This window comes from Natator depressus, chromosome 3 (assembly GCF_965152275.1).
Source record: "Natator depressus isolate rNatDep1 chromosome 3, rNatDep2.hap1, whole genome shotgun sequence".
Taxonomy (NCBI): Eukaryota; Metazoa; Chordata; order Testudines; family Cheloniidae; genus Natator; species Natator depressus.
In genome coordinates, this window is record NC_134236.1 from 97,800,097 (window position 1) to 97,825,698 (window position 25,602).

The 25,602-nt window shown below is 42.8% G+C and overlaps 1 protein-coding gene across 2 annotated transcripts in view; it reads right to left on the minus strand.

Moving 5' to 3' along the window:
• Positions 1–7,099: 7,099 nt before the first annotated feature.
• The window catches only part of ECHDC1 (ethylmalonyl-CoA decarboxylase 1), a 44,852-nt gene continuing 26,349 nt past the window's right edge, over positions 7,100–25,602 (minus strand). For both annotated transcript variants that reach the window (XM_074948396.1, XM_074948397.1), the window contains exons 4-6: positions 25,248–25,300; positions 20,236–20,316; positions 7,100–8,372 (exon numbers count right to left, since the gene is read on the minus strand). In XM_074948396.1, coding sequence (XP_074804497.1) covers positions 7,967–8,372; positions 20,236–20,316; positions 25,248–25,300 — 540 coding nt within the window. In that variant the 3' untranslated portion in view covers positions 7,100–7,966. The remainder of the gene's footprint in view (positions 8,373–20,235; positions 20,317–25,247; positions 25,301–25,602) is intronic.

A 25,602-nucleotide genomic window follows, 5' to 3' on the forward strand; every position in this document is an offset into this window, starting at 1 on the left:
CCCATCCCCACCCAGTGATTAGGGCATTCACTGCTGAGAGGGGAGACCTGTGTTCAAGTCGCTGTTTCAAAACAGGGGAGAACTCAAACCTGGGTTTCTAGCCAGTGGGTAGTGTGGGACACAGCCACTGACCCCAGGGCACCCTTTGTGTGAAGTCCCATAGGTGCACTGTGAGACCTCGTACAGGGACAGGCAGGGAAAGCCCTAGCCTGAGAAACTTGCTAGGGATCGGAGTAGCTGGTTAGGAGTGGGGCAGCAACAGCCCTTGGGTGGCTTTGTGCCTGTGTACTGGCAGAAAGGTAGGCCCCTGTTGGGTTAGACAGCAGCTGAACAGTGGCTTTGAAAATGTCAGTGGCACCTAAATGTTGGGCCTTAGGCATCTAAGTAGCTTTGTGAATCAACTCAAAGTGAATTTTACAGTCTGCCATAAGTACAAGGAGCATGAAAGTGCCTATTGGCGCTTTTCATATAGCAGAGCAATACAGCTTCCCATGAGTAAGGCCCAGAGACACAAAGCGACTTAGGTTTGACACTCAGCATTGCAATGCCTGACATTTAGCCACTTAGCAAAAAAAAAATCACTGGACTCCACAAAGCCTTAGTAGGTGCCCAGGCTTCTTAGACAATGAATGGGGAGAGATATGTGATCCACAAAAATCACTTTCCTACCTAAACTAGCCAAGAATTGATAATGATACCAGAGGTATTTCCTAAGCACCACTCCCATCTGAATGATAGAGAGAAGGGATTTGAAAAGGCATCTCCCCCCTCCCAGAAGAGCGTGCTAACCAGTGAGCTATGGGATAGTCTGATCGGGGTGAGCCTCTCTTGATATGTCCTCTTGACAATGTTCTACTTTGGATAAATGATTCGTCATTGAAGCAGGGGCCTGGACCCTCAGTCTTCCATCTCCCTAATCACAAGGTTATAGAGGCATTCTCACTCTTCTCTGGCCTCTCTCTCAGTGACCCTTTTATTTATCCTAAGTGTATCAGCTTCAACAGTAGACCTTGCGGAAGCACACCACCCTCCCCCCATCAGACTGTCCCATAGCCCCCTGGTTATGGCAATCCCCTGAAATGTAAGATTTGAACAGGGTGTGATACTGTCTCAGGGTGCATAGGACTGTTTCATCTTGTTACCCCCTGCTGCAACAGGGAGTCTGCTGTAGCTAGATGAAAGCTCCCTGACACTAACAGACATTCAGCCACTCACACACTCTCTTCTGAGTATATGCCAGTCCTAAAATTGCCTAGCAGGTTAACACTAGGTGATCCCTGTCCTTGAGCTCCACTGACGCCTACCCCACTCCTGCAACATCCAGCTTTTAAGCATCGGGCAGTTACCAGGTTTGCTGTACCTAAGGGAACAGTATACACATAGCTAGCTAGGGTTGCCAACCCTCCCAGATTGGCCAGGAGTCTCCCTGAATTGATCTTGATCTCCTGGAGGCTACTGAAGCCAATCCGAGAGATTTTAGGCCACTAAAAGTCCAGTGGTGCAGCAGAGCTAAGGCAGGCTCCCTACCTGCCCTAACTCTGTGCAGCTCCCAGAAGCGGCCAGCATGTCCGGCAGTGGCTTCTAGGCACAGGGGCATCCAGGGAGTCTTGGTGCACTGCCCCCCACTCCGAGCACAGACTCCGCAGCTCCCATTGGCTGGGATCTGCGGCCAATGGAAGCTGCAGGGGTGGTGCTTGCAGTCAGGGACAGTGCCTGGAGCCACCTGGACACACCTGAGCTTAGGAGCCAGACCTGCTGGCTGCTTCCTGGGAGCCACCCAAGGTAAGTACCATGGGCCCGGCCAGAGCCCGCACCTCTCACCCCCTCCTGCACACATCCCAACACCCTGCCCCCCCTCCCACACTCCAACTCCCTCCCAGAGCCCACACTCCAAACCCCCATCCCAACACTGAGTCCCCCCGCAACCAAACTCCCTCCCAGAGCCTGCACCCTCTCCTGCTCCCCAACCTCCTGCCCCAGCACTGAGCCCCCCCTGCACCCAAACTCCCTCCCAGAGCCCACACCCCAACCCCCTGCTGCAGACTGGAGCCCCCTCCCACACTCTGAACCCCTCGACCCCACCTCCGAGCCCAGAGCTTGCACCTCAACCCGCTGCCGCAGCCCGGTGAAAGTGAATGAGGGTGGGCGAAAGCGAGCAACAGAGGAAGGGGGGATGGAGTGAGTGGGGGAGGGGCCTCATAAAATGTCAGGGTTGGAAGGGACCTCAGGAGGTCATCTAGTCCAACCCCCTGCTCAAAGCAGGACCTAATCCCCAACTAAATCATCGCAGCCAGGGCTTTGTCAAGCCTGACCTTAAAAACCTCTAAGGAAGGAGATTCCACCACCTCCCTAGGTAACCCATTCCAGTGCTTCACCACCCTCATAGTGAAAAAGTTTTTCCTAATATCCAACCTAAACGTCCCCCACTGCAACTTGAGACCATTACTCCTTGTTCTGTCATCTGCTACCACTGAGAACAATCTAGATCCATCCTCTTTGGAACCCCCTTTCAGGTAGTTGAAAGCAGCTATCAAATCCCTCCTCATTCTTCTCTTTTGCAGACTAAATAATCCCAGTTCCCTCAGCCTCTCCTCATAAATCATGTGCTCCAGCCCCCTAATCATTTTTGTTGCCCTCTGCTGGACTCTTTCCAATTTTTCCACATTCTTCTTGCAGCGTGGGGCCCAAAACCCAACACAGTATTCCAGATGAGGCCTCAGCAATGCCGAATAGAGGGGAATGATCACATCCCTCAATCTGCTGGCAATGCTCCTACTTATACAGCCCCAAACGCCGTTAGCCTTCTTGACCACAAGGGCACACTGACAACTCATATCCAGCTTCTCGTCCACCATAACCCCTAGGTCCTTTTCTGCAGAACTGCTGCCGAGCAGTCTGTCCCTAGTCTGTAGCGGTGCATGAGATTCTTCCGTCCTAAGTGCAGGACTCTGTACTGGTCCTTGTTGAACCTCATCAGATTTATTTTGGCCCATTCCTCTAATTTGTTTAGGTCCCTCCGTATCCTATCCCTACCCTCCAGCGTATCTACCACTCCTCCCAGTTTAGTGTCATCTGCAAACTTCCTGAGGGTGCAATCTACACCACCCTCCAGATCATTAATGAAGGGGCGGGGCCTCAGGACAGGGGGTGGGGCAAGGGTGTTTGGGTTTATGTGTATAACTCAGGAACAGGTCCTCTATAACACACAACACTCAGCTATATTTATAGTGACAACAATCATAAGTTTACAATTGAAGACTAAGATCTAAGCAATAGTGTGCAAGGACAGTAGGAGGGGACAGAAATGATTACATATAAAACAAAATGTGTAACACACTCTTCACGTATAAACTTAATTTTAACAGGCAAAAATGCTTGTCTCAAGCAGTTTCTCACCGTGTCGCTAACCAATGTGGCTAGAACCCAACTTTCATTAATGCAAAAAAACACTGTCCTTTTTGCTTCCTCAGCAAAGGATAACATGGTGTTCTTTTTGCCTTCTAGTTATATCCCCAAAGTCGCCTAAAGACAGGACAAACCCCTATAGTTTAGTCTCTGGTGTATTCCCATTCCTGTTTACTCTGTATGCAGATTTGGCTTCCAGTGTGTGGGCGTACAATGCTTATAGCCAACAGACAGGTGAATCAATGTCCTTCGTCTGACCCAAATCTTGTCTGTCAGCTCTACCTTGAATACAGATTTCAGTATATATACACAATTCTTTAAATATCATCCATACTTACATCTAGCAACGATTCGGAAGATGAGTATGATATAAGCTTTTATTAGATACCTTACATGATATTCTTTAGGGATAAATACTATGAAAGCAGTATGTTAGGTGTAATGAGTTTGGCAGGCCAGCTAAGGGTTGCTGTTACAGAACAGTGAATATTTCACTTGTTGGCATTGAGGGGGTTCTTAGGGTCACACAGAGGTCTCCCTTCTTCATGTCAGGTGGCAGGGGTAGTGAATGTAGGGCTCTCACAACCTGGGCTCTAACCACTGAGTTAAAAATTATAAGGTATTGTGCCCGATCAAGTAGGCAGCTTCTGCACACTCATGCTGGATTGAGCCCTGCAGTTGCCCTTAACTGTGACATTCTCTATCACCGACAATTTTTAAATCAAGACTGGATGTTTTTCTAAAAGATCTGCTCTAAGAATGATTTGGGGACCTTCCATGACCTGTGTTATACAGGAGGTCAGATGATCACAATGGTCTCTTCAGGCCTGGAATCTATGAATATCTATGGCAATTTAGTATGGTAGGCTAATTTGCATCCTAATGCTCACTGAAGGCTCACATTCAATCTTAGGCTGGCAACAACAGTAGTGTGTGAAGGTAGATCAAATGCAACATCATATTAAGCTGCTCACAGTGAATTGTACAAACTCTTCTCCAGATGCTTCCCCACCCTATCATAAGTAAGGCAAAGCCCAAAGTCAAGGTGGGGCAACTGCCTTGCAGTCTTCTCTGTTAATCAGTAAATTTGGGGTTCTGGCAGACCTTTGTTGAAAGTGTCCTAATTACTCATATATTTGTAGATATTCACTCAACTCTTAGAATAAACTTGTGGCTTCTGATACTTTTTGAAAACCACACCCCTTTTTGTACCTGCTTAAATAAGAAATAAGTTGATCATCAGTATTCTCAAATGGAAAGAGGTTTTGGGGGGGCGTTAATAATGTTCAACTTACTGTTACAGCACAGCTCTAGTCTAAAAAGTGACTAGGTAAAATATTAGGTGAGGTAATATCTTTTATTGGACCAACTTCTGTTGGTGAAAGAGACAAGCTTTCGAGCTTACACGGAGCTCTTCTTCAGATCTGGAATAGGTACCCACAGTGCCACAGCTAAGTACAAGGTGAAAAATTGTTTAGCATAAGGAATTAACATGTTGTAAGAGATAACTCAAGGTGAACTGAGCAAACATCTCTGCAGTCATAGGCCAAAGGAGAGTTAGTGGGTTATAGATTGTGGTAATAGGCCATAAATCCAGTGTCTTCACTGAGTCCATGATTTTTAGTGTCTAACAAAGTTATGAATTTAAGTTCCTGGGATCATCTTTTGAAGGTGTTGTGCAGGTTTCCTTTGCAGGCGAGGCCTGAGAGGTCAGCTATGGAGTGATCGTTCTGTGATAAGTTTTCACCCATGGGTGATATGGTGTTTTTGTCTGTTGTCATTTTACTGTGTGAATTCATTCAAGAGCTTAGTGACTGTCTAATTTCACCCACATAGTTATTGAGGCATTCAGTGCAGTGGGTGTGGTGCACCACATGTTGTAATAAGCATATCTAGGATATATGGATCTGGTTGGGAGGTATTGATTGCCATAGCAGTGGCGATAGGTCTACAGATTTTGCATCAGTTGTTATGGCAGGGTCTGGTGCCACTTTGAGTTGGTGTGTCCTGGTCTCTGGGGAGTTTGCTGTAGCTGATGAGCTTGATGAGGTTGGGGCCAGAAGGCCAGAAGAAAGAGTTTGGGAAAGATTTCTTTCAGGATGTGGTCCGCACTGAGTATGGGTTGTAGTTCTTTAATAATATGCTGTGCAGGTTCCAGCGTGGGGTGGCAGGTGACAATTTGGGGTGTGTGGTCGGAAGTTTCCTTCCCCTCATACTGAAGCAGGTTCTTTTACGATATTTGGGTGGCTCATTCCATGATAAGATCTACTTCTCTGGTGATGTGTCCTTGTTCAGCGAAGGTGGTTTTTAAGTATGTGTATCCCGGACTTTCTCCTTGGAGCATATTCTGTAGTACCTGAGTATCTGGCTGTAGACCACAGATTTCTTGGTTTGTTTGGGGTGGTTACGGGCTCTGTGGTGATCTCTGGGTTTCTTGTATATAGTTTTCTGCAGGGATCTATTGTTGCTAATAAAATATGGGATCCTGGGATTCCATGTTTGTTTTTCAATCGCATCTGTATCTTATTTCCATCACTTCCACATAAGCTGTAACTGGTGGCCCTGCAACAACCGCCTGACGTCTGAAAGTCAAAATAATTCTTTTTTTTTTTTTTCTAGCTCATTGGGTCTTCAGGTCTTTCATCCTCTCCATTACGCAAAAGCACCAATTTGGAGTAACCCAGTCTTGCAAACTGGGAAAAAGATATAATGTGGAAGAACTGTCTGAACAAGGGCATCATTTCCCACTTTGTCAAGGATGAGGGCTTTGCCTCTTTTCTAACACTAAAGCAAAGCTATAACCTGACACCCTCAGCAGAGTGGCAGTATTTACAACAAAAACACTTGCTAACTACAGATTGGTCCAGATGCCCTAGGACTGTCAGAAGAATTGGGAATCTTGGAAATGCTTCATAAACTCCCCAGGCCCATGTCCACTATGTCTGCTTTACTAATTAAGAGGAACTCGACTGGTTTGGGGTTATTTGTGAAAGAGTGAGAAGGGGGTTATCACAGCCCTTAAAATGATCCTAGTGGCAAGGCATATTACAGAATGTTAACAATGTTTCTGTGGAACTCAGGTTACATCTGATACAGCAAAAGATTCTATTCAACATATACTGGATGCCACAAAAGTTGTGCAAGATGCGGGCCTTATCCTCTGATGTTGTTGGTGCTGTAAATAAGGGGAAAGGAACCCTGGTGCACATGCTATGGGACTGTCCAATAATCAGGGAAAAGAGGTGGACACAATAGTGACAACAGTGCTTGGCTTCAGCAACCAAACCTCAGCTGAAAGTTATATCCTAGGTTATGTACCTGCTATGCTGGGTTGAACTCCACCACAAAGACTTTGGTTCTTGAGGACCGCAATGATTACGAAGCAGATGGTTTTATAAATATGGAGTAGGCTTATACCCAGATTAGAGCAGTGGTATTTTGACCTGGCTGAATAGTGAAAGAAAGACTATAGGTGTATAAGAATAAGAAAGCTTATAGATGTAGAGAGCAATTATATGAAATTTGTCCCCCGTTTCTAGATACATTTGGATAAAGAATACCGAGATAGCTCAAATAATATCAGACTTCCTTTCCACCTGACGTCTCCACTGTTCCCCTCCCATTTCCCACCTCCCCATTCCTCCCTATTTATGTACATCTTTTATTATTATTATTATAACCTCCACCATAACATCTTACATCTGTGTAACATTGTCTGATCTTGTATTGCAGCTTTGACAAGTTGTGAAGTTGTGTAACTGCATAATTCTATTGGCAATCCTGTGAAATGTGCAGTATTGGGTGATATAAATAAGCTGTAAGTCATTTACTATTCTGTATTTTTATTATTTGTTTCTTTATGAAAATTAATGAAAAATTAATCACAAAAAAGTTATGTACAGGGGCAAGTTAACATACAATTCCCAAAAGCAAATGCTAGAATTCCAAAGAAAGGCAACAGAAAGCAAAAATTGCCGTCTTATTTGAAGTTATTTGTGCTAGTGGAGTCCTTCACCTCTAAAAACCATCACTACAATTAGCGTCCTGGTTTGCATTCTCAGCAGAGAGGCCAAGAATTGATTGAAGACGGAAAACAAACTACCCCGTCACCTTAGTGGTTGTCCCACCAAAACTGATTTGAGGCACATTGGCAGCAAGTTCTGGGGAAGTGTACTTTCCTGCCTGGGATGCACTTGTTCGGTTGATGAATAGGCTTTATTTCTAGTACAGTCAACCTAGCACCTTCACAAGCGAATAATTCAAAATGCAGCAAGAATATAGACTTCAACTTCATTCTGAGAGGGTAACAGTTCAATTCGCAGCACAGAATTTACCCTTAATTTCACTAATCTCCATTCTACCTGTGATTGGAACAGCAAAGGATCCACTGGGGATTTCATTCTGTGGTAGCACACCAAATATGGTTCCATGATATGCAAGCTAGGAATGTTAGTGCCAGTTTAAATGAACAAATTCTTAAATGGTTCAAATAAACACCTGCTTTAGCGGAGGCTTTGTTTGCAAAAGATCAAAAACATTTTCCTTATGCATTGACAGTTAATCATTTGCGTTTTGTGCTTTGAGCCAAGGCCTGCAAATTGGCAGGCCCACCCCAAACGGTTCCAAAAATGTCCTTCTCCGCCCGCAAGGCAGCTTCTAGTTGTAGCTCTCTTCCTGCTGTGACCACCTTTTTCACAGCCTGAATCACTTCGGCCGGAGCCTTTGTATATTGATTTAGCCATGCTTGGGCTTCTTCTAAAGATCTGGTTTCATCTGAAGACGGCAAAATTTCCTCAGCCAGCCCGAGATGCACTGCTCTCTCAGGATCCACTTTGAGAGCGCCACTTAGTAGCTTCAGGGCAGCGCCACTGCCAACGATTTGTACTAGCCTGGCAGCTCCACCCCAGCCTGGTACTAAACCCATTTGCTTGTGGACAAATCTAATCTCGCTTCCTGGAGTCATTAACCTATCAGTGAGAAAAAAATATTCAGTGTTAACCTCTACACCTGATTTATATGACCCACATTAGAGTTGAGCAACGTTTACTATTTTTTATCCCAAAAGTAAAGTGCAACTGGATAGCGTGCTTATTACATATATTGTCCAGCCGCTTAAGCATCTTGTACCTGGAATCTCCTAATGCCAGACAGGAACCTAACTAAACACCATGGGCTTGAGCTCCCACTGACTTCAGCTCGAGTTGTGAGGGCTCAGTAGGGCCGTCCTTAGACATACGTGGCTGCGTAGGGCACCCGAAAATTTGGGGCACACCTGGATCTTAGTGTCCACCCTCCTGCCTCTTCCTATCCCTGTTCTGACCCTTCCTGCAGGCTCCCACCACAGCTGGCTGCTGCAGCCTGGTAAGTCTTCCTCTGGAGGGGATTTAGTAACTTAAAAGTAAAAAAAATCATTCCAGCCTGCCAGACCTATTCGCACAACATTGAAACTGTTAAAGAGCCATTCAAGTGGTAATGAAGCCATTTAACAGGCATTTGCCAACCCGCAGGTATATACTGTCGGCTTCTGAATTTACTGACAAAAAGAGTTGTGCATAACTGTAATGTTTACTCAGAACATGTTAATCTACAGGACCCTTAGTTTAAAATTTGCTTTAAAATATTTCATTGGTGTGTTGCTGAAGATTATAAAATCCCATCTCTAAAAAATCCTTGCACAGATTTTTAGATGCACAATCTGAGTATTCATCTTTAGCCTTAAATGCGTGGATCTTCAGACATATAGTTTTTTAGATATATCCTTCAAAAGACCACCCTTATCTAAAATGCACATTTTAATTACTATAGTACAAAAAACTTGCCTCCAAAGTCTTCCTGTCCATCCCTTTCTCCCTTCACCCACCTGTTGAAGAGAGCCCTTAAAGGGCAACACCCCTTTCCTTCCAGATATCTGGACAAACAAGTTTCCCTTTCTTTACTTCTGACTATTTGATTAACTAGTTTTAAGAGAATCCTCCAGCAAAGTCAGTACCTTAGTAAGATATAAAATCCATTGTTATGCCTAAAATCTTTGGAAACATATTTTTTAAAGTTGGTGAAATTTCATACACATATCTATTGTTTTGGAGATCACACAAAGTAAATTAGTGTTCCCTTTTTCTAAAAGCAATGAACATGGTTATAAACACTCCAAACCTCTGTGATTGATTAATTTCAAATGTCTATTTCAGTGAGTTAAATATGTACTAATCTGGAATGATTACTTTATGAAGGCTTAAGAGTACACTTAAAATATAAAAATCAGCTTAGAAATACTGATTAAGATAATGTAAAACAGAGAAGAGCTGCATGATGTATTCCATAATATGTAATTGCTGACTTGCCCTTACTACAAAGTTTTTGCAAATAAATCTCTGACAAACTTCAGGGTATAACAAAAAACCTGTGACTGACATTTTTTATTCCCAAATTTAGTGCTTTTAATTAGGTACTTTCTGCATGTCCAGTCTTCACCATCTGGCATGCAGTAGAAAACATGCTCCATTTTCTTTAGAAAGAAATTGTAGAAAAGTGTTTTTTTCAAATGTCATTTGCTTCATTTGGATTCAGGGATTTGGCTGGAAGGGGGGTGATCAGGGAGGGGGAGGGAAGAGAGGAGGGAGACAGTGGGGAGAGGGCAGGGCCGGAGTATGGGTGGGGCCACAGGCAGAAGAGGTGGGCTGGGGAGCTAGCCAAGCGGCAGCTTCACCCACCGCCCATGAGAGCAGGTAAGAGCGGGTCAGTTCCCATACACCCAGCGCGCACTGAAATCTCCTTAGGCAGGGGCCGTATTCACAGATCCGAACGCGCTGGCGCGGAGCATTCTGTGTGAGGGAGAGGATATGGTGACTCTCCGCCGCCATGAAACGGGCCAGATGGCTTGGTATCCTTTGCTGCCTCGTCCCTTCCCCGCCCCCTGGCTTTGAGCCTGGGCTGCCATCGGTCATAGGGGCACCATTTTAATAATACTGCATAGGGCCCCATAAATCCTAAGGACAGAACTGGTGCTCAGCACCTCTGAAATTTGGAAATCAGACCCTATATCCTTCGGCTGCTGTCACACAGCCCTGGTAAAACTGCCTTTGCTGGATACTCACTAGACTACTGTGTTCCGGTCCCCACCATACTCGGCCCGTGTGCCCTTATGCTTCCCATGATCTGACTAGGCTGCACGACTGTCTCTTTTCTTGGCCTCTACGGCACACTTCCTGGTTACAGGCTCACTGTTATCCTTTCATGGAAATGGGACCACATGGCCCAATTGCCCAAGGCCAGTGCTGATCCCCCAGACTCCCCAGTAGCTTGAGTTCACCCTTTCCCAGAGCTCCAACCTCATGGCACTCTGGGTTTATAGGTCACCTCTTCAGGGACACACGATAGCATTCTTCAGACTTAGTTGAGGGTCCTCGAAGGAGCAGCATCCCCACTCCTGTTCAAAGCTTCTCCTCTCTTCCCCTGCTTTGCAACCTGTTTCCTTCCTCCTCCGCTGGCCCCAGAGATAAAAAGACCGCATGCTGCTCTCTTCCTCTGTCCTGCCCAAGTGTCTGTGAGCCCCTCTGAGAATCTCAGGGCAGGTCTATATTACAAATTTACATCAGCGCAGATGCACTGGTGCAGCTGTGCCGCGCCTGGTGAAGCCACTCTAAACGGATGGGAGACAGCTCTCCCGCAGAGGCACCAACTTTCTAATGTGCCGGGGGTGCTCCCCTGGCTCCGCCCCAGGCCCTGCCCCACCCCTTCCCCCAAGGCCCCACTCCACCCCACCCCACCCCTTCCCGCTCTGCCTCTTCCTGCCCCGTTCCACCCCCTCCCCGAAGTGTGGCCCACCCTCACTCCTCCCCCGCCCCCTCCAGCGCCTCCTGAACGCTGCTGAACAGCTGATCACCGGCATGCGGGAGGCACTTGGGGGGGAAGGGGCAGGCGCTGATCAGTGGGACTGCCAGCGGACGAGAGGTGCAGGGAGGCAGGGGAAGAGTTGATCAGGAGTCTGCCGGTGGGTGCTGAGCACCCACCATTTCTTTTTCTGTGGGTGCTCCAGGGCTGGAGCTCTCCCATCTGCTTAATAACTCCACCTCCGTGAGAGGCAGTAGTTGTGTTGGTAGGAGAAGCCGGGGGTTAAGGCTGATATATGATATTACTACGTTGCTCAGGGGTGTTGATTTTTCACACCCCAAATGACATAGTTATACCAAAGTACATATGGGCGATCTACGCTACGCTTAAAAGTTGATCTAACTTACGTCACTCAGGGGTGTGAAAAAGCCACCCCCCCAAGTGATGCAAGTTTCATGCTGTCCACACCAGTGCCACTCTCCCGCCGACATAGCTTATGCTTCTTACCGCGGTGAAGTAATTATGCTGACGGGAAGGCGCTCTCCCATCAGCATAGTGCATCTTCACCAGATGCGCTACAAAGGCGCAGCTGCATCAGTGCAGGTGCCCCAATGTAACGCTGTAGCGTAGATTTGCCCTATGTGGGGTAGACCAAGCCTCATGTTCTGTGGCTTTTAAGAACCAGGGTTAACACCTGAATTCTTTGTTCTCTCATTTGGGGATTTCCCCCTTTCCAAATTTCAGCTTTGTGTAGAAACCTGGCCGGTCTAGTTTTCCTATGCTTCAGTCATCCCATTGTCCCAAGGTGCTTTCACTTGAATTGGAGCCATTGTTCCTGGTCCGGGAAATACCTGAGACAACCCTGACAGCAGGTCATAACCACAAAGGTTAATCCAATTTGGAAGTGGATTAAGCTAAAGCAAAAAGTTGCTTCATGATGAGGAATAAGAGTGGCTACATGGAAAGCTCGTGTGGAATAGCTATTTCACTATAATACCCTGTGAGGTTATGCCCTTATTGGAGTCAACATATCTTCCTTGCTGCAGGGGCACATGTCACACGTACAGGAGGGAAGAGGGCTGGAGTTGAAAACTTTCATACAAAGTCAGTCCTTTCCTCTACAGCGATGGCATTCCTCTTGCTGCTCTGAGCATTGGCTAAGCAGGTTGGGATTATTCAAGAGCTGTGTGAGGTGTTTCTTTTGCCACAGGCTGAGTATTTTTCCTGGAGTATTCCCAGCCCCTGCCCATCCAAAATGGGAGTAGTCCAGCTAAGGACTAAATCTGACTCCCCTGCATCACAGCAAGATACTCTGAGGGCTGGTAATGCTTCCCTTGTCAAATAGCTGGCCCAGGGAATGATATACTCAGATTACTGGGGCCGTTTACTTACAAAAACAATTTAAAAACCCTCTGTGGTTACATTACCTAGAATGTTTTATATGAGATTTTACCTCAGGACAAGAAATTTATAATGCAGTGATTTTTGGAGTCTTTGATCAATTTTGACGTAGCGGTGTGCAGCGGGAAGCATGTTATACAGTAGAAATATGCAGTACTACACTAAAATAATTCATCTAGTCAGCAAAGCATTTGATCAGCAGCTTGCAACCTTCACTTTGATTTTAATGACAGAGGTCGAGATACTGTCAGAATTCAATCCTCCAGGGTAAGAGTCTCCTCTAAAAAGCAAATTGGGACTAATTATTCCTTTTACACCTGCATGTTGTTGTATTCCTTCAGTCTCTGTCTGCCCTACCTACACTTTCAATTCATTATCCTGGTATTCTGTAAAGAGATTAGATAATCATCCACAGATTTTTCTGAAATTTGACCATATAACTCTACACTCAATCTATCAAAATTGACCCTTCTTCTCACAACAGATAACTGCATGAGATTCATCCTAAAGAAAGTGAGTCACAATTTCACCTGCTTTTCAGTTTTAATTGAATAGTTAGTTAGGTTTCTAAAGGGATACAAAAGCCTTGATTATACATTCAAATTACACATTCAAATCAATCAACAGCTTCCAGTTATTAACATTTAGCAGGTTTTCAAACTATAGCAATACTATGGATGTCTGACAGACATGACTTCCCTGCTCTTTCCCACAAATGCTCAACTATATGAATAAACCCCCTCCCTTTTCTGGAGAGCCCTTTGTGTTTTTGCTCTGTGCAAAGAAGGAATAAGGAAATTATGCATTACAACAACTGCTGCTTCACCATTGGGGATGACAGGAAGCAAAGCAGGTCCATTTTACTTGTAACACCAAGTGAGAATTCTACTGTGAAAATATTGTAATGTTGATATACAAAAGGTTTCTCCTACAGAGTTTTGCTGATTATCTAAGGAGAAGGCTGGTATTATTAAAAAAACAAAGCAAAACCAATTTTGCTCTTCTTGAAAATCTTCTGGTCACAAATATTCATTTGGCCGAAAATGATAATGGTAACCACTCAAAATCAAACTATGCCAAAAGTTTAATTTACAGAGATATATATTTTTAAAAGCCTTCAGCAAACCTACCCCTCATGAGGGGTATTTTTAGCTGCAAGCTCAGCAAGCAGTTCTACAATCCCAAATTTTGGGTCAATGAACAGAAGGTTCTGCAAAGTCAGGTTCTCTCCTGCTTGCAATACACAACTCACAAAGGTGAGCAGCTGAAATCTAGAGTCTTGAAAAAAAGGAACAGGTCTCAGCTACTATTTTAATAAACCAACAGGACAGTGCAGTCCTCATAAATTCTTTCAGTGATTAAAATAATAGCCTCATTAGCAAGAGTTAAATAAGTTAAAATGATATCCAAGAACCCCCCCTCCCCCCCAAAAAAATGAAAAAAAGAAAAAAAAGAAAAAGAAAAAAGTTCTACCTGACAGTCCCTAGTACAGAATGTTTTGGGCACTTCTTCTAAACATCTGGGTCAAAGTGATAGGCTTACTGCCAATATGAGAAATCACATTCATGTTACACTTTAAGTTAACTGTTCTTACAACTCCTTTCCCATGGCCCTACGTTTCCACTTGTTGAATTAATCCATAATATATTTTCTTTAAAGTCCCAAACAACATTTAAAGTTTAAAGTTTAACTTGAAATAATTTACATGAAATAAGCAATGGACTTGTTTCTCTCCCCGATCCCCCAGTAGGATCCTAATATGGAATGTGCAGATTAATAAGAATCAGGGACAAAATTTCCAGTGGCTCTTAATGCCAAACTTAACAAAAGATGCCCAGTTTTCAGAGGTGAGCAAACAGAGTCCAAGTCCATGATGAGGCAGCTACAGACAAGATCATAGCTTAACAATAAGGATTATTTAGAAGATGATTCTCATAGAAGTTGATTGTATTTGGGGTGATGTGGTCACATTTCTTTGAACACGTGAGAAGGCAGGCAGCTGCATTCAGCACCTTCTGAAATCTGGAGAATTGGGGTTTGTGGGACAATAGAGAAGGGAGTTGCAGTAGCTGAAGTAGGAAGAGCTGAAGGCATGGATGGAGGATTTCAGCAAAGGTGGAACTGAGGCAATGGTGTACACAACCAATATGGCAACTGCACTCATAGGCAGATTTTCAGACAAAGAAGATTATAGGAGGAGTCGGAGTTATGAATTCGTAGTCATTACAGCCGATTCATGCTGCCAAGTAGATCTCATTAGCTCCAACCTTGACTCTCTTTCTGAGGGAAAAGGAACTAGTACTAAGGTAAAGCCCTAGGAACAACCAAGCTTGGAAAGAAAATTTAGAATGAAGTTTATGTTTTGCTGTTATTTAAATCTTGATTAAAACCAAACTCTGAGAACTGAATATATTGGAATTCTAGACAATGTGTGTATAAATTGTTCTAAGCAAAATGGGCATTTAACCTGTTTACAACAAAATTAAATGAATAGTGGTAGTTCAGGGGGAAAAAAATCCCATCCTTAACACTGCTGTGATTATTTAAGCAGCAGTCAAATGTACCAGACCAAGGAAAACAACAGCATTTTGAGGGAAATGCTTCCTGGAACTCCGAAGAATCTGAAACTTCTAAAGCTATAAATTGGCTCTTTGAAAATTTGTCAGAAAATTGTACTAACAAACCTCCCAGGGTTTTTAACAAATGTGCTGTGATGCATGGATGTTCAGTGAAATTTTAAAATTGTGCACTGACTTTTTAGGAATATGTACATGGTTAAAATAAATCAGCTGACCTATGGAATATTAAACAAACAGCTAAAGTTACCAGAACCCATGCCTAGATTTAACCAACATTCCTTTTCCTGAAAACGTCCACTGACTTTTTGGATATTTTTGGCCCCCAACCCTCCTCCAGGAAACGTACTGCATCTGGTTAAAAGTACTTTGTCAGATTGGACTTCCAAAGAAGAGCTCATGAATATGCGAATGCCCTTTGTTAAATTCATGTCATGTTCTGCCTTGTGAAAAGAGCTACTATTTCAAATAAAAAGCATCTTGTTTACCTAAACACTGATTCTGATAGAAATACAAGCTGAAATCCTTACACAAAGCAAAAAGTTTTCAAAGAAGCTAATTTAGTGTGTTCTAACATTATGAAACCTACTCTTGGAAAAGCTTGCTTCAGAATACTAATGTCTTTATAGCTTTCTTAGAAGCAAAGAATTATGTTTTATGATTCACATTTTATACCATAAACAATAATACATTAAGCTACATATTTCACAAGAAATACAGGAATAAAAAACACCATATACATGGAACTTGGCTGATTTAACATTGTTAACAAGATATTAGCATTATATTTTTCCTGCTATGGGACAGATTCTGCCACTATCTCTCTCACAGATGAGAAGGATCACTCAGCAAGTAAGTCCCTCTTTAAATCAATGGTAACATTTATGAGGCAAGGTACTGCTCACCCAAAGTAATGATACGACAACTGGGTTCCTTGTAATTTTAATTGTGCAATATGAATGTTACATTTAACAATTGTTTTAATTGTTTAATTTCCTTTATTTCTTTTATAAAATGAATAGAATTGAGTGGTGCCTAGTAATGTTTGCATTTAAATGATCCCAATTAGACTTTAAACCAAATTCAGGTCAATGTTATGAGGACGGGCGATTTCCTTCCTTTACTGTTGCTGTCATCTGGCTGAAGACAGTTTATCTGAGGTTGGATTAACAGGGCACTGGCACATCTATCCACATTGTGACTGCATGATCTTTGGGGGTGCGTGTGTTAGGGAAGGAGATAAGACAGAGGGCAAAAATTTTCAAAAATGCCTAAGCCCTGGTCTATACTGGGGGTGGAGGGGTCAACCTAAGATACGCAACTTCAGCTATGTGAATAGCGTAGCTGAAGTTGGCGTAGCTTAGGTTGACTTACCTGGCCGTGAGGACGGCGGCGAGTTGACTGCTGCCACTCCCCCGTCGACTCCGCTTCCGCCTCTCGCGAGCTGGAGTTCAGGAGTCGACGGGGAGCGCATTCGGGAATCAATTTATCGCGTCTAGTTGAGACGCGATAAATCGATCCCTGATAGATCGACCACTACCCGCCAGTCCAGCGGATAGTGAAGACCTGCCCTAAGTGACATAGGAACCCATTTTCAAAAGTGATTTAGGGCTAGATTTCCAAAGGTGTCTGGGTGCCTAAGGATGCAGATAGGTGGCAACTGGGATTTCCAAAAGTTCTTCAGCAGGTTAGTCTCCTAACTCCCACTGAAGTCAATGAAAGACAGGCACTATGGTGCTTACAAATTGCTACTCGCTGTTGCTGCCTAAGGCAGCAGTTATGTTCCTTGAGACTACTAATTTGCGCAAATCATCGTGTCTTTACTATTAGCTTGTCCCTCACCTACCTCCATTTTGTCTGTTTATTCATCTGATGCATCGTGTCATAATCATAGATCATTAGCTTTCAAAGGCCCCAATCCTGTAAAGATTTATGTTGTGCTTTACTTTATGAATAGGGCTTAAAATAAGCATGTGCTTAAGTCTCTGCAGTCCTGGGACAGGGAATTGTCTTCATTTTGCATATTTTTTGTAAAATGCATTGATCGGGGCTTTTAGGTGATTCGACAATAGATAATCATTCATGTTTTTCAATGAGTGCTACAATCTCATGTAAAATTGCAAATGCACATTGACTCAGGCAGGGTTTGGGAACAGCAACCTCCAGACCTGTCAAGTTGGCTGGGGAAAATGTGCAATAATGTCACAAAAAGTCCAGCTTCATTAGACTAAACTAAAAATCTTTGATGCCCAATGAGCACATGCATGCGCACACACACACACACACATATATTTGAGGTAATTCAGTTTAAAACAATAATGAGGGGACACTAGAATTTTGTTTCTTATTACAGAGATAAAAGTATTTATTTTCCTCAGTTTCCATCACATAAAAAAGATGAAGGGATTTTGTTCAAACTTCAGAAACCAACTTCAAGCCTGGTCTACAAACTATTTTTATTTGAATATAACTACGTCGGTTAGGGGTATGATTTTTTTTTTAATTGAAACAGTTTTACCTGTACCAGCCCTAGTGTGGACATTGTTATACCAGCATAATGGTGCCTTATACTGGCATAGCTTCTTCCCCTTCTCTGCTGGAATAGGATATAGCAGTGTAAGCACCTTTATAATGCTATAACTGCATCCACACTCGGGGGTTGTCCCACATTAACTATACGGGTATACTTAAAGTGGTACAACTTGTGTGTGTACACAAGGCCTCTGGATAGATAACATACAGAGAAAAATTTAGTTGAGTAGTGAATATTTCAGTAACTTTGAAAATGGAAACAGTTTTGCAACTTCCAATTTTAGCTTGTACAATTGCCAAGTGCTATAACTTGAAAAAAAAAGGGGAAGGAACAGATAGTTTACTTGAGAAAACGAATAAACCTCTTTGTTTTCAATGTCCTTAACCTCCTCTTTGACCCAGGTTTTGCCACGGACTTCAGTGAAGCCAGTATTTCACCCCCAATATCACAGAATCATGGAATCATACAAAAATACGGCTGGAAGGGACCTGAGAAGTCATCTGCAGTAGATCCTGTTTCTCTCTCTAACCCCCTATCCCAATCAAGATCTTGCCTTTGTTATCCATTAAAATCCCACCTGGTGCTTCTGCATAGCTGTTATTTAGTTGTACTGGATTGGAGTGTTGGAAAGTGATGGAAGATGGATCCACAGCTACAGCTATTAGGAGAATTATGGCAGAATATGAAAGGAATTCCAGCTGCCCACTTCCTACAAACTACTTGACAGTGATTATAATTGTACAGTGTATCAAAACTGCATTGCTGCAGTAAGACTAGAGAATATTAAATTGTTTTTTAGAAAGCCAAAAGATGCATTCTGTACTACCAGATGGGACTTACTTATATTACATATTGTTCAGAGTGTCAAATTAAGGTTAAGGATATTTAAAGCAGGTACATTTATAGATCCATTGATATAAGGAAAAAACTTATCTTAGGTCCTCTTAAGTGTATGCTCCTGTCAATGCTTTATATGTCAAATATTTAGAACTGGGGTCTCATTTTTCTAAGAGCTCTATAGATACTTATAAAGACATGGTTTAGTCTAGTTTCAAGTGGCTTAAGTGAAATGGCTTCCACCTTTTCCTCTGGGAGGCTATTCTAAATTCTCATAGAACTGATTGCCAGGAGGTACTTTCTGATATCCAGCATATATTTTCCTTTGCTCATTTTTATACCATTACCTTTGCTTATAAGTGCCTCTCTGGACTGTCCTAAGCCCCTCCATTTAGGCATTTATGTTTTTCCTCCTTTAGATGCACATGGATAATTCCCACTGATTTCAGAGGGAGCCACCTGTGTTATCCCTTTGCTCCTTGTGCCAGCAAACTGTTTTCACATCCCTGTTAAACATCATTTAACTTAATGACAAATATACAGTTATTTTAGTCTCTCGGTCCCCACTCTGCCTTCAGCCTCTTAATAATTAAAGCCCTGCTCCTTCAGACTGCTTCATGCTGACAAACCCCTGCGCAGCTTGCAGGACTGGAGCCTCGTTTGCTATCCCCTGAATTCCAACTATTGGCATCTTTCCAATACTGATGCACCAAAAACTGTATGCAGCTCCCCAGTACTACAGTCCAGGAAACAAGTGCTTAAAAAACGATCCTCGATGTAACCTTTCATATAACATTAAAAAGAAATGGAGACTTAGCAATTTTTTTTTACTTATGGCAACAGATTCCTCAGCTTGGGTACATTTTAAGGGTACAAAAATTCAGCTGCTAGGTAGGGACGTAAGGTGATATGCAACGTATCATACTTACATATCAGGGAGGGGAAGTTTGAACTAACCCTTCTGTAATGTAGAGAATTAATAGTTAAAGTCACTGCAGCAGCGTATCTGAGGGTATTCACTGAGTAACAGACATAAACCAGAGCCCAGAGTGCAGATGAGAGAGGTCACGTGGCAGAAGAAGCACTAAAGGCTGAGCTCTTTTTACCCTAAAATGAAGACCTGTTTAGTTTAATTTATTTGTGTTGTAGTCTGAATAACACTGAGGTAGCATCCTGTTCACAGATATCTGATCCCATCAAGTGAATGAAGAGGTGCTCCCTTGTTTGCCCAGTGTGGAGTGCTTGGCTTGGCTTCACTGGTGGTTATGTTCTTTCCCCCCCATCAGGAGCTGCAGTCTGGAACTACTAGGTAAAGCATCTCTCCTGTTTCTAATGTCGGGAAACCCAAACCTCTCTTCCACACATGGTATACTTACACAGCAAGTGGGCAAAATTACAAATGTCCTGGGGTTCAGGGATATGAGTCCTGGTGCATTCTAGGAATCCATATGCAGATGTCATGGATTTATTAATTCCTCAGATTTCTACAATAACTGGTGGTTTTAGCGTATTAGTAGAAAGCCATTTCCCTACAGGTTGTAAGACAGTGATCAGCAGTGGAATATAATACCTTAAACATGACATGTCCCACAGAGACAACCATTCAGTCATTGTCACCTGTCTGGAGTCTATTCAACAAGATTTTAATCCTACCTGAAATCACATGCTGTGGTAAATTCTGCTCCACCTCCCAGAGCTTTTCCTTGAACTACTGCAACACTAATCAGAGGCAGCCTACACAAGAGAGAAAGACAGAGGATTTTTGTACCCAGAGTGTATATTTTTAATACCAATGTACAAATAATGAATGGACTCAAGCATTATATTTCTGCAGTAAATGCTCAGTAAACAGAAGTCATATCATTCAAATGCCTTCGATCTCTTGATCTGTGCATGTAAACAGAACAAAACTGATCCCTGCAATATTTATACCATGCTGGAACACCAAGAGAACAAAGCATCTAACGGAATAACTGATTTTTTAGACAAAAGAAATGCAGTAGATCTAATCTACCTGGATTTCAGTAAGGCATTTGATACAGTGCCACATGGGAAATTATTAGTGTATTACTGGAGATGATGATGATTAATATGAGAACTGAAAGGTGGATAAGGAATTGGTTAAAGGGGAGACTACAATCGGTCATACTGAAAGGTGAACTGTCAAGCTGGAGGGAGTTTACTAGTGGAGTTCCTCCAGGATTGGTCTTGGGACCAATCTTATTTAACATTTTCACTCACCACCTTGGTGCAAAAAGTAGGAGTGTGCTGATAAAATCTACGGATGACACAAAGTTGGGAGGTATTGCCAATAGTGAGGAGGACCGGAATATCATACAAGAAGAACTGGATGACCTTGTAAACTGGAGTAATAGAAATGGGATGATATTTAATATTTTATGCATTTAGGAACTAACAACAAGAATTTTTACTATAACCTGGGATGTATCAGTTGGAAGTGATAGAGGAGGAAAAAGACCTGCATGTATTGGTCGATCACAGGATGACTATGAGCTTGCAATGCAATGTGGACATGAAAAAGGATAAAGCAATCCTAGGATGCATCAGGTGAGGTATTTCCAGTAGAGACAGGAAAGTGTTAGTAGCATTATACAAGGTACTGGTAAGACCTCAGCTGGAATACAGTGTGCAATTCTGGTCTCCTGTGTTTAAGAAAGTTGAATTCAAACTGGAACATCTGCAGAGAAAGGCTACAAGGGTGATCAGAAGAATGAAAAACCTATCTTACAAGAGGAGACTCAAGGAGCTTGGCTTGTTTACCATAACCAAAAGAAGGCTTAGGGAAGATATGATTGAACTCTATAAATATATCAGAGGGATAAATACCAGGGAGGGAGAGAAGTTATTTAAATTAAGCGCCAGTGTTGACACAAGAACATATGGATATAAATTGGCCATCAACAAGTTTAGGCTTGAAATTAGATGAAGATTTCTAACCATCAGAGGGGTGAAGTTCTGGAACAGCCTTCCAAGGGAAGCAGTGCAGACAAAAAACCCAACTTGTTTTACAACTGAGCTTGGTAAGTTTATGGAGGGGATGGTATGATGAGATTTGCCTTCAGTGGCACGGGGCCTTCTACAACTGCTAGTAGCAAATATCCCCAGTGGCTGGTGATAGGACACTAGATAGGGAGGGCTCCGAGTTACTATAGAGAATACTTTCCCAGGTGTCTGGTTGGTGTGTCTTGCTGACTTGCTCAGGGTCCAACTGATAGCCATATTTGGGGTTGGGAAGGAATTTTCCCTCAGGTCAGATTGGCAGACATCTTGGGGGGATTTCACCTTCCTCTGCAGCGTGGGGCATGGGTCATTTGCTGGCTTAAACTAAATACTCTGGAATCTGAAGTCTTTAAATCATGATTTGAGGACTTCAGTAACTCAGCCATAGGTTGTGGGTCTATTACAGGAGTGGGTGGGTGAGGTTCTGTGGCTTACAATATGCAGGAGGTCAAACTAGATGTTCACGATGGTCCCTTCTGGCTTTAAAGTCTATGAGTGTCACCTTCATTAGTGAAACAATCCACTGTGCTACTGTGAAACGTATCTGCTAATGAATGATACAAAATATTGTTAATTATTTATCTAGCCACGTAAGTGCGTATAGTGCCCTAGAGACAAATAAAAGACCTTCCAGTACCCCAATGAGCGTAAGTGGGGACCTAACATGCTCACAGATAGTTACAAGCATTGGAAGTGGTGGTAAGAGAAACAGAGGACGTGGGTTACAACAGAAAGGTCATTTTGGTTTTGTTGGAAAATAACATGCACATCTGTCAAGGCTGATTCCCCACTCTGGCACTTCGAATGCAGAAGGTGGGGGCCCGCAGGGACTCTAAAAATTAATACTGGCCACTCCAGGCTTGTATTAAACTTCCAAGGTTACAGCTTTTCTCTGACCTTGAATTGGTAGATGCTGCCACGACCCAAGTGCAAAACCCCTTTGAGAACCTAGGATGGCACACTTGGGAATTCCTTCCTGTGGGGTACCCACAAGCCCTTTCCTGCCCCCCCTCCCCTAGGGAAAAGCTGAGAAGAAAAACAAAGGAAATCAGCTGTTGCCACCAGCTAATTAAACAACATGTGCATAAACCTCTTAGGACACAAAAATCCAATTCTGTTCTTAAAAAAGGTAAACTTTATTAATAAAAAAAGAAGAAAATACATCTCGGACTTAGGCTTTTGCTAGATTTAAAAAAAAACTACAATAATTAAGCATCAAGAATCTCTCTCTTGAGGTCCTGCTTAAAGGTTACAAGCAAAACAAAAGCACTTGGGGTTAGCACAGAGGAATCCACAAGCCATAAAGAAATAAAAGGGATAAACTTAATCGTGTCTTCCTAGACATTTCCTGATCTACTTACATATCTGGGGTTTCAGATGAGTAGTTTCTAGGTATGATACTAATAATTTTTCATACCTGGCCCAAGCTTTTCACAGCATAACTGCTCCCTGTCTGCCTCTCCCCAAGAACAACGACAGACAGACAAAAGGGGAGTCTTGTTTCAATTTTAAAAAGTTCTGGCCTTCCCACTGGCTCTTTTGGCCAGGTGCCAACTCGCTTCCTTTTACCTATGCATAGCAGTGAGACTTTTTAACCCTTTACAGGTACAGCAATTAGAGAATAGCTACTAAGAGGGATTTTATAGCTACTAGCTGGCTGGGTGTTCGTAAAAGGGAACTACCCCTCCCCCCCTTTCATTTATCACAACATCTTGAGGATTTCGGTTGAGAGTGCTTTACATGAAGGCTGGGATGACTTTTTTAAAATACTGAATTTGATCCACTTCCCTTTTCCACCAGAAGAAGCCTGGTCTATGGGGCCTCTGTGGCAAAAAGTCTGCCATTAAGAAATGGTGGTGGGATCAGCAACACTAGATTACTGGAGGACTTCAGATCAGAGTATAGAAAGTGGGCAGGGCTGGATGAGGTGGAGTGTGGCTAGGAACCTAAAGAATGCTGTGATTCAGAATGGTTTCTAGGTAGCCTCTGCCCGCACGTCTCCTATAGAGTCTCATTTATAAATGAAACTGCCCTTCACTGGCAGAACTCCTGAAGGGCAGAAGCAGTTTGTAGCCTTTGTGACTGCTGTATCTGCCTGTACCCGCTGGGGGGAGTCTCGTCCCACTGTTACTTCAAGGTCAGTAATACTTTCATTAATCACACTAACCAACTTGAGGTCTACCAGGAAATTGAAGCAATTGGTCAATGCCAGTTTACATTTCTACACAGTAGGTTGTCTCTAATTGCCAGACTAAACGTAATTCAGTGAGTTAATGGACAGTTTATTGTGAGGTTAAACAAGAAACCTAGATTCAAAAATAAACTTCAGAATTCTCCATCATGGGTAGACAGGGAATAAAACCACAGGAGCAGGAACAATTTTCAGCCCCCAACTGTGCCTAAGAAACATCCCTTAGAGAAGCATTAACGCCTGTATGTCTCGTATTCACAGAGACGAGGCACAAGGAGCTTATTGGAGAAGAAGGATGGTCTTGTAGTTAATGCACTCAGATGGAAATCAGAAAATATGGGGTCAATTCCTAGGTCTACCACAAACTTCCTGTGAGATTTTAGGTAAATCACTTAATCTCTCTGTGCTTCAGTTAAATAATATCTTTATGCCACCATTTGTCTGTCCTGTCTATTCTGATGGTATTAGAATATGCAACATGCATAGAATCATAGAATATCAGGGTTGGAAGGGACCTCAGGAGGTCATCTAGTCCAACCCCCTGCTCAAAGCAGGGCCGATCCCCAATTAAATCATCCCAGCCAGGGCTTTGTCAAGCCTGACCTTAAAAACTTCTAAGGAAGGAGATTCCACCACCTCCCTAGGTAACGCATTCCAATGTTTCACCACCCTCCTAGTGAAAAAGTTTTTCCTTATGGAGTCCCAGTTCTGCCTGAGACCTCTAAGCAGTGCTGTGATACAAATAACAGGTCTTCGATCTCCTGGGGAAGGTTACCGAAAGATGGGGAGCATGGCCGTTAACCCATCTCAATGCTCTCTCATATATTGTCTGGAAATATAGAACCCTTTTATCTTCCAAGTGCCCCCAACAGACATCTTGAAATGACAAATAAAGGACAGAAACAATCCACAGCACAGACTCATTAGAAATACTATTTCTTGATTTCTAAAGGTATGCTACAAACAAAAGAGAACAAAAACCAAGTATGAAAAACTATCAGTGGTAAAAGTGAACTACTATACCCCTCATCTGCACGTGTTCCTTCCATAAAGTGGCTGACCTAAAAAAATAAAATAATGCACCTGTATAGGCTGTGTAAGTTTTGCCTTCCCACTTTTGAAAGCTCACCAGCCTCCACTGAGTTAACTATAGAAAATGTGAAGACCCAGATTTTCAAAGTGACTTCAGCCTGCTCTCCGAATATAGGTCTGCAATTTTATCTGTGCAAATTTTTGCAAAACATAAAACTCAGAGTTGTACGTGCAAATCAGAGGTAGAGACACACGTCACTACCCAATTTGTACACACAAATATGAGATTTTGGGCTCCAAAAGCTTGCACTATTATAAACTGTATATGTAAATTTAGAGACCACTTCTGAAAATGTAGCCAGAAATGCATTGCAGTCCTTGCATGATTTCTTCATGGAGAAGAAGAAAGAGAAAATATTACCTCTTGAGTCTGGTTAAGGTGTTTTGCATAAACATGCACATGTTCATTCCATCCTATAAAGAATTAAAAAAAAAAAAAAAAAAAAAGATTAAAACCACCCTAAGATACAGTAAAGGTATAGAAAATTCTTTTGCTCTCTTAAGGCCCAGATTCTGATCTCAAACTAATTTATTCTTGTGTAACTCCACTGATATCAATGGAGTTGCTATTGATTTATATTTACGTGAGATTAAAATTAAGACCATTGTTGATAAGAGACTGCCAAAGTTAGTAGACTCAAAATATTTATCACAGTTGTAACAAAATATTTGTTAGTAGTTAGTTGACAAAATATTTGTCAAAGATAGTAGACTCA